Genomic DNA, 13,869 nt, shown 5'->3' with positions numbered 1-13,869 from the left:
CATCAACAATCTCACCCGTTCTGCCTACTTCCATCTACGCAGCATTAAGATTGCTTCCTTCTCTTTCCACCCAGTCTACGTCCATTCTTGTCCACAGTCTTGTTACCTCCCGTATTGACTACTGCAATTCTCTTCTGCATGGTCTCCCCCAAAAATCCCTCCATAAGCTTCCACTGCTTCAGAACTCTGCTGCTCGCATTATCACCAGAACCCCCTCCTACCAGCACATCACCCCTGTTCTTCAGGAACTTCACTGGCTCCCTGTGAAATTCCGGATAATATTCAAACTTCTTCTGCTCACCTTCAAGGCCATTCATAACCTCGCTCCTCCTTACCTTTCTGACCTGTTAACCACTACCTGTTCTGACCGTTCACTTCGATCTTCTTCTTCTATCCAGCTTGCTGTACCTTCCTTCCGCCTCACCACCATGGGAAGCAGAGCTTTCAGCTGCTCTGCTCTCAGGCTGTGGAACTCTCTGCCCCCAGAAATAAGAAACATTGGTTCTCTCCCCCAGTTTAAATCCCAACTCAAAACTCATCTGTTCAAATCTGCATATTCACTGTGAATCCACTGTTTGTTCATTTTATCTTGTGCTTTTGTTTTATTGTTCTTATTCTCCCATTGTTTTACTAAGTGTTTTATCCTATTATAAAGTGTCCTTGGGTGACTTGAAAGGTGCTCATAAATAAAATTTATTATTATTATTAAATAAGCTGCAAGTTAATAACAGCAATCTCTGACACACTGGAGAAAATGCTGAGATGGTTATCCCTCATGTCCTGCCTCATGGGATTATAATATAAAGTTACATTTGAAAAATATTTCCCTTGTTCTTAAAAATTATCCCATTATCAACCCTGTAAAAACAAAATCTGACAACTTCAGATTGAGAAACACTGACCTAGACTTATAGAACGCATAGAGGACGGCAAGGCCTGAAATAAACCGAGGAAATGGCAGCCTATCCAGGTCAATCCATCCATCACTGCGCACTTACTCAGACAGAGGACAGCTCCCTGACAGAGGTCTGAGTGGTTTGGGATTGAGATGGAGGAGCGGGAGAGTTATAGCTTCTGAACCCTCCCCCCTTCCTTCATGTGAAGAACCTTGACAAGGAGGACCTACCCTGGTTTGGCTCAGAGAAGTACTTAAGCAGAAAGAGTGAGGATAAGAGTCGTGGTTTTTGGGGGGATTTTTTGCCTTTTTCTCAAATCGTCACATTTTTATCTTTCATTTTTGATATTTCAATAAGGCACAGACCCTGTTCTGTGATTACAGAGCTGCTGCTTCTTGCACATTCCTTATCGTTTTGTGTGCATTTTGTTCCAAGAATGTGTAGCAGGTGGATTTGCACTCGGTATTTCAAAGTGAGGTTATCTAAAAATTTGAAAACCCAGGAGGGTGGAAGCACGGACTGTGATAAACCGGAAGATTGTTACAGAACTGCCCGACATATTAAACGCATCTCCCCGAGTGGGCGAGGCTTCGAGACATCACCGGTAGAAGAAAAATGGTCGGACACAAAAAAAACCCCCAACTCAGTGCTCATCCAAAGACAAGAAAAGAGTCAGAGTGTGTGCTATAAAAAAGAAGAAAATACTCTTTGAATCCTGTTCTTTCATCTTCGGTGTCTGTCTGTGTCTCGCTCGGCGTGCAGCGGTCATTTAGCTTCAGGATTGAGCCTTTTTAACCTGTCACCAACCATGAGCGTCAGTCAGTTTTATTACAGGTTCATGAAGGGGCTACCTGTGATTGTAGAGGCGCCCTCAGAGCTGCCGCGCTGAAAGCGGCTTACTGAAATCATATCTGAAAAGTGCCCCAACTATTCTGCTCAAATTCAGAATTGGAGTTAAAAGGTAACTATTTATTGGCATTATTGACAAGATATTTGAAAATGAAAACTTAATATTGTGTGTCAATTTCACATACAGTATGATAAGACTATAAATACTTCTGTAGTAGTTCTAATAGTGGGAATCTGACATTGTGCCCTGTGCTGTGTAAGCTATATGCTATGTATGCATTACGTATTCAATTGCGTATGAGTGATGCCATCTGCAAGGTATTTACTTGTGGAACATTTCTGTCCTCTTATTTTGAAAGTACAGTCGCTACTAACCAGCTAGACTCAGGCCTTCCTGTGTCATGTTTCCATACCAGAAGGCTGGCTAGTCATTTTTGTGGCTCTAGACGTCCACAGCGAGATAGAGGACGACTCTAAGAAGAACCTTCTCCTGTGCACCAAGCTTACAGAGGCTAGAGGACAAGGACTGCTGCCCATACCTGCTGTCCAGGGGACCGTCAGCAGGACTAGAGACTCACTAGAGAGTAAACGCATGTCAGGGGTGATTTGTGTCAGAAGCATAGCAGCACTAGTGAAAGGCACAGTTTACAGGATGGTAGTGAGACCTGCTATGATGTATGGCTTGGAGAGTGTGGTTCAGAGGCCGAACTGAAGATGACAGGATTTATATTGGGAGTGACCAGAATGGACAAGATTTGAAATTAGTACATCAGAGTGAAAGTTCAGGTTTATTCAAGGATGAGATGGTTTGGACGTGTGCAGAGGATAATGGATATGTTGGACAAAGGATGCTGAAGATGAAGATGCCAGGCAGGAGCAAAAGAAAAAAAAGATTTGTGGATGCAGTGAAGGACGGAGGAGGATGCTAGAAATGAAATGGAGGCATATGATGTGCTTGGGTGACCCCTAAAGGGAGCAGATAAAAAGAGAAGAAGAAGAAGACTTCCTACCTGTATGTGTCCTCTGATGGGCCTTTAGGTGGGAGCTCTTGGTGTACACCTTTCTGCAACCATTGAATTGGCAGCGGTGAATCCTCTTCTTGTTTTCTGGTAGCTCTCCAACCCCGATCACACATGCAGCCCCCTCATCTTCATCTTTCACCTGGACAGGAAGCGTGTGCCCCGCCACCAACCTGGCTGCGCTAAGCCCCACCTTCCTGGCTACCAGCTTCAAGGTGAGTGTCCCATCAGCCGAGGCCGTCAGCGTCTGGTTGGGTTTGACGAGGTGTCGGCCGAGTTCTGGCGATGACGGAGGTGTCAGGGAGGTGACGGCACTCAGCTGAGCCTGGTGGACCCCTTCCATGCCCTCTACATTTTCCAGCCCTTGTCCTTTGGGTTTGAGGTCTCTCCTCACAGCGCCAGGGGAAGGGAAGTTCTTTCGAGTAGGGCAAAGGATCACCGGAGGTGGGCTCGGTGGTTCTGGGAGGCTCGGCAGGCTGGGGAGCAGGGTGTCTGACAGCTCCTCCTCTCCATCCTCCTTCATGTAGGCTGGAGTTAGGAGGCCATCCAAGTCTTGGTCAAAGAGCTCCGACAAACGCTTGGGCTCTGTCTGCAGATAGCGCTCCAATTCCAGGCAGGTCTACAGGAGGGAAAAAGCGGGAGAAAAAACACTCGGTTTAGATTTAACCCAGGCAAATTCACACATTCGGTCATTTGCACACCCTCGCTCTCAAATCCCACTTGACAATTTCAACAGCCCATCAGATCATCCGATATGCCTTTACATGCGGTGCAGAGAAAAACCTGCATGGTGCCATCCACTCACCCACACAGGCAACAGAGCAGCTCTGCCAGCTGTCACACACACACTCACACACACAAACACAGATAGCCACCAAGACAGCCAGGATTACCTGGCAACTCCAGCAAGACGGCTGATTAAACACTGATTGATTGCAACCGCTGTAGCACGGGAGGAGAAAAAAGAAAAAAGAGGAGGCAACGGGGAAAGCAGGAGGAGAACTCCTAAACTGTACAGAACTCCTATCAAACAACATTTTATGGAGCTTTGACAAACCATGTGCACACAGGCTTCCACTGAGCCAAGATAGGAAGATTTATTCAGCTGTAGTTATGGTCCGCTTCATCCCTATTACTCCAAACACCTCTCCCCGCGGAGGGCAAATAAAAGGCTGCATCCCAGATTTGTGCGAACTGGCATCCTGAGAAGTCTATTACTTTCCAACAAGCCGGCAAGGTTCTAGGAGGCAGAGCGAGCGTGCGACGGTGGGGTTGGGGAGTAGGGGGGAGGAAAGAGACGCTCCATGTCCAAGGATGAAGCTATTACATTTGAATGGCCGGCCACAGTTTGATCCGAGGGATCGTTGTGTTTTGCTTGTAGCCACTAACCCGTTTTGACAGCTGAGATGGAGGCTAGCAGCTCCACTGGGCGCGTGCAACTCGCCACTTCATTTGTGTGTAAATAGGCACTGACAGACAGAGCAGCTAGTTCCATTATCAGGAATAAGGTTGTGCAGACTGAACACATCAGAGACATTTACAATCTTACAGCAGCACCCACCCCACCATCACCACCCCTTTCCTTGTTTGCACCTTCTAAAAATAAAACTGCACGTTTTCTTCTCCTGTTTCGAAGGTGAGGTGGAGGGGTGGGTGTGTTGCCGAGGGATTTCTCCTTTAAGTCATTTTCTTCCAGGAACAAAAAGAGATTTGGAGTTGTTGGGTTTTTTTTTGTTCTTGACTGCTTACAGTATTTGCATACTGACATCAAATTAAAAAGCTGCTCTGGACCACATCTACAGCGAGAAGTGAAGATAATGCACCGTGTCTCCTCCCTAGACTGTACGCCTACATGTTGTTTTTGCTGGGGTTTTTTTACCTGGTGATGGCTTTAAAAAAATACGTTCTTTCATGCGCCGTCTGAGAGGTCTTTGCCGTTGATGGCTCCGCTGAACGAGAAGGGAGACGTCCCACTCGCTGTTCTCTCTCTCTCTCTTTGGGAGCGAATTTAATATTGAAGCTGTCGAAATGTGACGGGAGAAGCACCTGTCGGTCAGTGAGCTATAGAAAAAACGCAACCCTGCTCTGTTTACAGCATGGCCTCTAACACCTTCAGCCCATCCACCGATTGCCCCCCCACCCAAAAAATCAACCTGCTTTTCTTTTTACTTTTCTTTTTTTCCTCCTGCATTGTTGTCCCTTCCTTTCCCAAGGTGAGGACTAATTATCCGCTAAAAACCATCCAGTTAAAAGGTACTTTATTCGGCAAAATGCTGAGGACTGCAAACCAAGGTGAGTGTGTGCGAGGCAGCGATAGTTCAAGGGAGCGGAAAAGAGGATAGAAATGGATAAGTGGAGAGCGGGGCTGAGGAAGGTGAAGAAGAAAAAGAAGAAGAAGAGGAGGAAAAAGGAGACTGAAGGAGAGTGATGGTGGGGGGACAAGGTGGGAGAGTGACACAGTGTGAGCGAAGGTCTTGACTTCATTTTCTCCATGGGGGGGTGAATCCTTTTTGGGAGTGTGACATTTGCCGTAACAGGATCCTGTCAGCGGGCGAGGCACAGGCCTCTTGCACGCAAGCACGTAGGGGAGGGTTCACGCACGATAAATGTTCGGTTACGACCCACGGCGAGGTGCCGGGGGTGTACTCCAGCGTTGCATGCATGTGCATGCCTGCATGTATAAGGTGTGTGTGCACAGAATGGGAAGACGCTAACCCTTGCACGGAGGATGAAAGCGGGCCCCAGGTGAGGCGGTGATGGGCAATACAAGCTTATCGTGGGCTCTTTCTTTGAATCTGTCTTTCTTCACTCCAATCACTCCATCAAGCCCCCCCCCACCCCCCACCCTCCAACCTCCCCCAGGTGGTGACATTAACATTGTTAGAGAGAAGGTCATGCAGTTGATCAGCAGTTCCTCTGTGAAGTGGTGTGGGTGTATGTATGTGGCCGCATGTAATTATGCCAGTGTCTTGTGTGTGCGTGTGTGTGTGTGTGTGTGTGTGTGCGTGCACGCGTAATTATTGCAAGTGCGCGTGTGTATAATTGCGCTACCGTGTGTGTAATCATGCAGCTCTTGTACGGGTGTTTGTGTGAACACCTACGCACGTGCATAAACTGCTCGTTGCTGTTGTGGCCTGAAGTGAATGTGCAATTGGCATCTGTGTGTGTGAAATCAAGAGCCAAAGCATCCCACAACAGCCAGGATAAAGGAACACTCATGGCCCGCCTCGACTCCATTTGGACAAACGCCGATCTGGAGAGTCGGCATCAATTGGCTCTGCACAAAGCCAGGGTCCGTTTCCTAAAAGGCTTTCGGGATGATTCCTTCATGCGAGCCAAGATAAGCTGAGACAATCCAATGGCCGTTCCAGCAGCCCCGCCTCCTCCTCTACCTCCTCCTCCTCCTTCAAGCGGGTGGTTGGGTGACTTCCCAGCAACTCCAGACATCCATGTATTTTTTCATTTGTTGTTTTTCTTTTTTCTGTTGTATTCTGTATTTAAAGAGAAAAAATCGTGGATGCCATTTGTACACAGTAGATCTACATGCACGGTGGTGTAGTCATTAGCAATGTTGCTTCACATTAAAAATAGCCTCGATTTGAATCAACTAGTCATCTGCAGCATTTGCTCCTGGATGTTCCAAAAGAAAGATACACTGACCAACTTTAGGAGGAATTTTGTTCATTATCAATCAGATTTAATTAATTAATTTTATATATTATCTTTAATCATATTTAGTTTATCGATTAATTTCCTTTACCTAGTTCAAGGTCTTTGGGAGGGTCTAGTACACCCTGTACAGGTCTCCACTAACACTACTTCAATAATTACCTAACATGGATGTCTTTGAACATTTGTAAGAAGGCAGAGTACCCAGGGATAACATGCAAACTCCATACAAAAATGTCCCAGGCAGGCGGTGGACTTGAGTGTAAAACCTCTTATTGTAAGGCGAAGTGCAAATCACTGCAGCACCATGCTAACCAAACCAAAAAGGAATTAGCGAACAAGGTAATGAACATGGTGATAAATTGTTTGGGATTCCAAAAGTGACAAAAAGGTTTGTTTGTATTATGTATGTAGATGTTAGCATTATTAGGGGGAAAAAAGCTAACACACCACGATCTAAAGAAACTCAAGAACAGGAGTGAAACAAAGTCATTGACATCTATCAGTCTGAAAAGGGTTACAAAGCCACTTCTAAGGGTTTTTACAGCTGCAGGCCTCACTTGTCTCAGTTAAGGTCAGAGTTCATGATTCCACAATAAGAAAGAGACTGGGTAAAAATGGCATCCATGAGAGAGTTCAAGGAGAAAACCTCTGCTGACAGAAAGGATCACAAAGGCTCGTCTCACATTTGCCAAAAACATCTTGATGATTCCCAAGACTTTTGGGAAAATATTCTGTGGACTGACGAGACAAAAGCTGAACTTTCTGGAAGGTTTAAGTGCCGTTACATCTGACATAAAAGTAACAGCATTTCATAAAAAGAACATCACAGCAACAGTCAAACATGGTGGTGGTAGTGTGATGGGGCTGCTTTGCTGCTTCAGGACGACTTGTTGTAATTGATGGAACCATGACTTCTGCTCTGAAGGAGGATGTCCGGCCATCAGTTCATGGCCTGAACCTCAAGAGCACTTGGGTTATGCAGCAGGACAATGATCAGAAACACAGCAGTGAGTCTACCTCAGAATGACTCAAAAAAAAAAAAAAAATGAAGGCTTTAGAGTGGCCGAGTCAAAGTCTGGACTTTTCAGACTGAAATGTTTTGGCCGTTCATGCTGGAAAATCCTCCAAAGTGTCTGAATTAAACCAATTCTGCAAAGAAGAGTGAACCAAATTCCTGCACAGTGATTTGAAAGACTCATTGCCAGTTATCACAAACGCTTGATTGCAGGTCTTGCTGTCAAGTATGGCCCGACCAGTTATTAGTGTAAAGGGACAATTACCTTTTCACACAGGGCCAAGTAGGTTTGGATAACTTTTATTCCTTAATAAAGAAAATCATCATCTCAAAAACTGAGATGATGTGAGTTTTCTAGGGTTTTCTTACATTAAATTTTGTATTACTATGGCTGTTCTAGCCATTTTTTTTGTTTTTCTCACCATCGTTTGCAATTTGAGCACAGCTCTGGTTAATTTCATGCTGTGGCTTCAGAATGCTCAAAATAACCTTTACAAGAAACAAAAGATTCTCTATGCTGAAAAGAACTTCCTTTTTATCAGATCATTTAGCACAGAAACATTTTAAAAAGGTTCAGCGACACATGGACCAAGTTTCCATCAGACATGCGTCTTTTCTCCATGCTGCATGAGTTTCTACTCGTGAGATTTCCTATTTATCTAACAGTTATCTTATTTAACGGTCCACGAGAAAATACATTTCAGCTTCCAAAGTCACAAAGCTCAGGCACAAAAATATAAATAAAAATATCATGAAGCTGGTTTCATGTAAATTTTTTTGATCAAGCTCATATCAACTGAACTAAACTGCCTTTCCTCCTCCTCCTTTGCTGCCTTTTGTTTTACTGAGCCACACTCTGAAATCACACGTGCACAACACACCTCTGCTTAGTGAGGCTTAAAATACAGCAGGTGTGATAAATATTCGCTGATAACAAGACTCACACGCCTTTCACAAAGTCGAGTGGGCTGAGAGCTGTGAACCAGGCCCGATTCACTCACTTGCACTCTTCACACTTTGACTTTTCTCATTTCTCCTCCTCCCTGTCTCGCTCTCACTCCTCCCCTCTTCCATGGGGGCCCTTGGCCTGGCAGCTGATCCTCTCTCTCTCCATCACCTCCCTTCACATTTGGCCTGCGCTGAGCCGCCTGCCATCACCATCAAAGCGCATGCTGCCTCCCAACTGTTAGCACCCCACTACGCTGCTAATAAAAAGCCTGGGTTATAAATATGAACAGACGAGCATGCATAATGCTCTAAAGGAAGGCCCAAAACACCACTAAACAGATAAATGTAATGGGGTGGATATGGCTCATTAATTTTAGGATGATCGTGTTTAGTTTTTACAGATGCCTTGATAGAGACAAGGTGCTATGAATAATATTCAGAGCTGATGCTAGCAGGGTTGAAAAGGGCAGGGCTATAAGGAGGTCCTGAGCAGGAGGGGTGATGCTGAACTATTGTTAAATACACTGAGGCTGTGAGAGTGGGGGGGGATGCTGTCACATCTTTTCAGAGATGACCCATCATTCCCTGCAGCACCTTCTTTGCAGTGTTGCATGGATATTTAGTTTTCCTGAGAATTAAAGTCTCGGTAGTGGCTAGAGATTTCACACACTGTGAAGTCTGATTGTCATAAAAAAACAAAAACAAAACTTAAATTTAATGCTACGAAAACATCTTAAGCAAAGATATTTGTAATGATAAACTAATATAGCAGTTTGATATTTATACTGACATAAAACTTTGGCATTTCTTTGATTTTTGCCTTTAGCTATATGAAAAGAAATGAAAATATAAAAGCTAGAGCAAACAGCTGGTTAATTTAGCTTAGCATAGGCCACTTTGTAAACAACCAGGCAATCTGGCAGCACTGTATGTAAAAGATCTATGTAGCCACTATGATGCGACTTGCTGGTTTCTGGAATAACATTAGTACTGAAGTTTTATATGTTCCACAATGTTTAACTAGGAGGATATCGTGCCAAGTTACCAGCTTAGGCTAACTAGCTTAGTTAGCTTATTGTGTGAATGCACAAACAGACCTTTTACAGACTCAGATAGGCTGTTATAGCAATATTCTTTGTTAGATGACGCCACAAATATCGTTAAGAGGTGCAGTTTAGTGACATGAATTAGCTGCCATGACGCCTAGCAGACAGTTAGTGGCTACCACTGCTCGTGTCTGAATTCATGTTACAAAAAAGCAAAACTTTAACCTAAAGCTGGTGACTAATTGAAAAGTTTAGATCCTGTGTTGCTGTTACGAAAGAAGAAATCAGAAACAAAACCCAAAATGTCTTCTTGTAACAAGCTTTTAATTTCTACTGTTAAATTGGCTGTTTATTGAGATTTAGAGACACGTGACCACTAACCACTTGATGTTAACTCGTCCATCATTTTGGATGTGTGACAACTATGGTGGCAATGCAGGATCAAGTGTGTTACACCGCCCAGACTGAAAAATATAAAAATCAACAGGCAACTGTGGCAACCTGCCAGCAACCAAAGCAACCACCAGGAGGTTTTAGAAGAAGAAAGTATACTTTATTGATCCCCTTGGGGAAATTCCTCTCTGCATTTAACCCATTCACTCAGTGAAGCAGTGGGCAGTCATTGGGCGCCCGGGGAGCAGTGTGTGGGGACAGTACCTTGCTCAGGGGTACTGCAGGGTAGCTGTTCAGTGGATTTGAACCACCGACCTTCCGATCATGGGGCCACCAGGGATTTAGGTGCAACACCATCTTTGCAACCAGTTTATCCAACAACAGTCAGAAACATCCACATACCACTACAATAATACACATTTTCCCCTAGCAACCAATGGTTGTATCATGTCCAATATGGATGACAACCAATTCTTTCCACTACTGTTGCTTTTCTAGGATTAATAATAGTGTTGTATAACAACAGATTACAGTATATTATAAAGTTTGTCTGTGTATAGAAGGTATGGCCCAGTGTTTAGTTCCTGACTGCAATCACCGCTCAGGTGCTTTGTGAAGTTTCACACTGTAATTTAGGGTTTAAACATTTCCGTGGTACAGGGACCTCCATCAATCAGAAACATTGCTGTTTCAGTTTTGGACTGTGGGTAGAGTAGTTCTTTCCATGTTATTGTGGATAAAACAAGTTTTTTGGTAAAATAAAGATGATATCAGACAGACTTGGGATTCCGCAGTGAGCCAACTTTGGATGGTTACAACATTATGTCTCATAATCAAAATCCCTATGGAGAATATGAACAGGATTTTCTGCAACTTTACTATTGAGCTGTAGGAGTACTGACTCAGCCAGCCTCAAGTGGCATTAGAGGACCTGCAAATATTGGTACTTCTCCCCTGGCTAATTTTTCTTGGATTGAGAGCAATCTTTATCTTTAGATAGAAAACAGTCTGTATGTTTTCCTCTATTTTCAGTTTTTCTGTTAAACAAAACTAAGCTGTTACAATATTTACAGCACAGACGTGAGTGATGTCTTTAGATGGGTGCATACATTAGCCGTGCTGACTTTTGAAGCTTTCAGAAGAACAAAATAGAGGTTGCACAGAATGCGCTTTTGTTTGTCACCCCCCCCCCCCCCCCCCCCCCTAAAGAAATCTCTTTGTCATCAACATGACACATTGATTATTTGTTTTGGCCAATTTCATATGTAGCAGGAGTTTGATTACTCATTTTAAAAGCCAGTAACATTCATGTATTAACATGCGGCTTTGCTTCTCTCTGCCTTTTGTTGCGTCGCATCCAAGTGACAGTCTGTTTATTGCCTCTTGTATGCTTTTGTTTAAATCACACAATGTCATTGGTCACAGAAAATGGGGCGGCCTCGGCCTCTTTTCACGGGGCGTGAATGCAATAACGCTGCGATATCGGCTGTGATTAAAATCCCTCTGAGAAATTAATCACAGCGTTACCCTACAGGTAGGTAACAATCATATCAGCTTTCACATCTTGCCTGCAGCCGACCAAGTAACCAGATTGTCTTATCCTTTATTTCTTTTTCTTTGGATTTCATTTTAGGACAGTTGTTTTTTTTTGTTTTTTTAAATCTTGTTATCTGTAATCCAGAAACACGACTCCCACTTGTATCGAAGTAAAAGTTTGGGCGGGCACTCGATTCGGAGAGCATGTCTGAGAGTGTGTCTGTGCGCTATGTGTGTGTTTTCCTGCCCAAAGTGTGTTATAAGGTCTGTGTCTCGCATTGATCTGGTGAGCCGGGCCAAACCATCACTTTGAGGTGACAGCTAAATGACCAGTAGCCCGAGGCGGCGGCCATCTCGCCAAAAGCTTTTGTGCATTTGTGTGTGTGTGTGTGTTTGCTAATCGATACCAAATGATACCATGCAGGAGCTCATCAGCAGTGGCCGTCGCAGCTGACAGAGACGGTAATCTATAGCTTCACTGAGCAATACTCACCCGCCCCCCTCGCCAACCCCATCTCACCCATATACACACACACACACATAAAATCTCCAAAAAAGCATGCCCTCCCGACTAAGCTCCCCTTAAGGTTTTCTCCTTGCACACTTAAGAAAGCTGGCCCCCAGATTCTAGACTCCTTGGAGAGAAGCATCGCGTCATCGGCAGATCCCATATGAGCGGGTAACCTGCCTACAGGGCCAGAAGGAGGGGAAGGATGGAGGGGGTGGATGTGGGGGAGACAGGTGGGAGATAACGCCTCATTTTCCTCTATGCTGATCTGAATAGCGGAGCGACCTCATGCTGCTGCGTTATTCTCAGTGGAGAGAGCAGCAGGGGGTGCGGTGTTTGGCCGGGAGGGATCTTAGAGCTCCCGATGCCCCGGCAGGGGCTGCCGAGCAGCGAAGCAGGGAGAAGAGACACAAAGAGAAGGAGCTGAAGGAGGAGAAACCGAGTTAAATCGGTGAGACGAGACACATATGACAGACAAGTGAGAGATGAAGAAACAGGCCTCAGTGTGTGGAAGATGAGCAGGTTTTGATTTAGGTTAAGTTGAAGATGAGGTACAGGGTGGTGTATGCAACAAAAAAAGGAAATAAAAGGCTGCAGATTGGAGTAAGGGAGGAAAAACAGGGGAGAGAAGGACAGGAAGCTTTAAATGCCACAGACAGGAGACAGGCGTCCTCCTCTTCCTCACTGACTAACAGCTCCATCTCTCCAGGCAGCCGAGCCTCACCTAGCTTCGATAACACACTACGGAAACAGCTTAATTACACACACTGCCTTATCAGGCGACATTAGCCTCACAGTAATAATCAGAGCCGCCGTCAAAACCTGGCAACGCAGCAGCTCGAGGCGGCTTTACACAGTGTGGGCTTCGAGCTGATAACAGACACTGCCAGTTGTTAAATCACAATTTGCTGACAGGGTTTGAGGGAATAATGCACATTTGGTTGTTAACCTGACACCTCCTTTATATGCAGTCAATTTTTGTTTGGATGGGCGCACTAATAGGCACAATGGCCACTCGAAGCTGTTTATAGGCGCCGTTTTTCTATCCCTGCTCTGCTGGACTCGCTTTCCTCGAATCCAGCAGGGTTTGCTCATCGGTTACATTCGCAGAGCGACTGCCTCAGTAAGAGAATAAGGTTTATTTTGCTTTAGATTGGAGCACAGTAAGTAAGGCCTCAGTTATGGGAGCTTTATGTGTGTGTGTGTGTCTGTTTGTGTGTGATCTTCAAAGCACCTTTCATCTAGCAGGAAAGCCACAATGATGGAGCACTCAGAGCATAAAAACCTGGTGACCTCTGCCTAATGGAGCAGAAAGACATTTCCCACTGCTTTCTCCGAGCCGACACAACAGAAAGGCACACATCCCCATCACCCTGACACCGGGGACCTCCCACTCTGTTTTCCCATAACAAAACAACATGGATGGCAACGAAATAAATAAATGAACAAATAATACAAGTGATAAAAACAATGTCACCACAAGGTCCACTAACTGTTCACACATGTTGCCCACCATCCTGTTAGGACTTTCAAGTTGTTGCACGCTGGTGTGTGGCTAGCGCGAGTCTAGGCTGTATATAAAAAATGAACAGGGCCAAGGTGACATCACCCACTGGACTTCTGTAAGGATGCTGGTTTAAAGTGGTTGGAATGGTAGAGTTATCTAATGCTGACAAGCTCAATTTGCAAGGCACATCTACAAACTGCACGGATGCAATGCACAGACAGGCATCTGCTAATTAGGGTTAAACTGCATGGACTTAATAATGATATATTTACTGTCACTGCACATATACAACATAATTAGGTGAAATGACACATGAGAGCAGAATGATGGAAAAATCATGTTCAGGGACACAAAATAATGTTGAGAAATACGAAAAAACAACAACATTGAAATCAAGTAATCAGTCAATTTTAATCAGTAGATCACAGGTTGTGAGTATATGGAAGTATAGGAACTGTCATGAGATCGCGATGTATTAAA

The 13,869-nt window shown here is 44.6% G+C and overlaps 1 protein-coding gene across 1 annotated transcript in view; it reads right to left on the bottom strand.

The window, feature by feature from the left end:
* The window catches only part of LOC147301861 (Krueppel-like factor 7), a 52,509-nt gene that overhangs the window by 18,286 nt on the left and 20,354 nt on the right, over positions 1-13,869 (bottom strand). The window contains exon 2 of the mRNA XM_086283242.1: positions 2,756-3,383. Coding sequence (XP_086139368.1) covers positions 2,756-3,383 — 628 coding nt within the window. The remainder of the gene's footprint in view (positions 1-2,755; positions 3,384-13,869) is intronic.

The sequence above is a fragment of the Aulonocara sp. 'chitande type north' Nkhata Bay genome, linkage group LG23, assembly GCF_057382095.1.
Source record: "Aulonocara sp. 'chitande type north' Nkhata Bay isolate Kocher_YH1m ecotype deep benthic linkage group LG23, A_spYH_male_GT1.1, whole genome shotgun sequence".
NCBI lineage: Eukaryota > Metazoa > Chordata > Actinopteri > Cichliformes > Cichlidae > Aulonocara > Aulonocara sp. 'chitande type north' Nkhata Bay.
The sequence above is the reverse complement of the archived record's forward strand: the minus strand, read 5'-3'. Positions and strand labels throughout refer to the sequence as shown.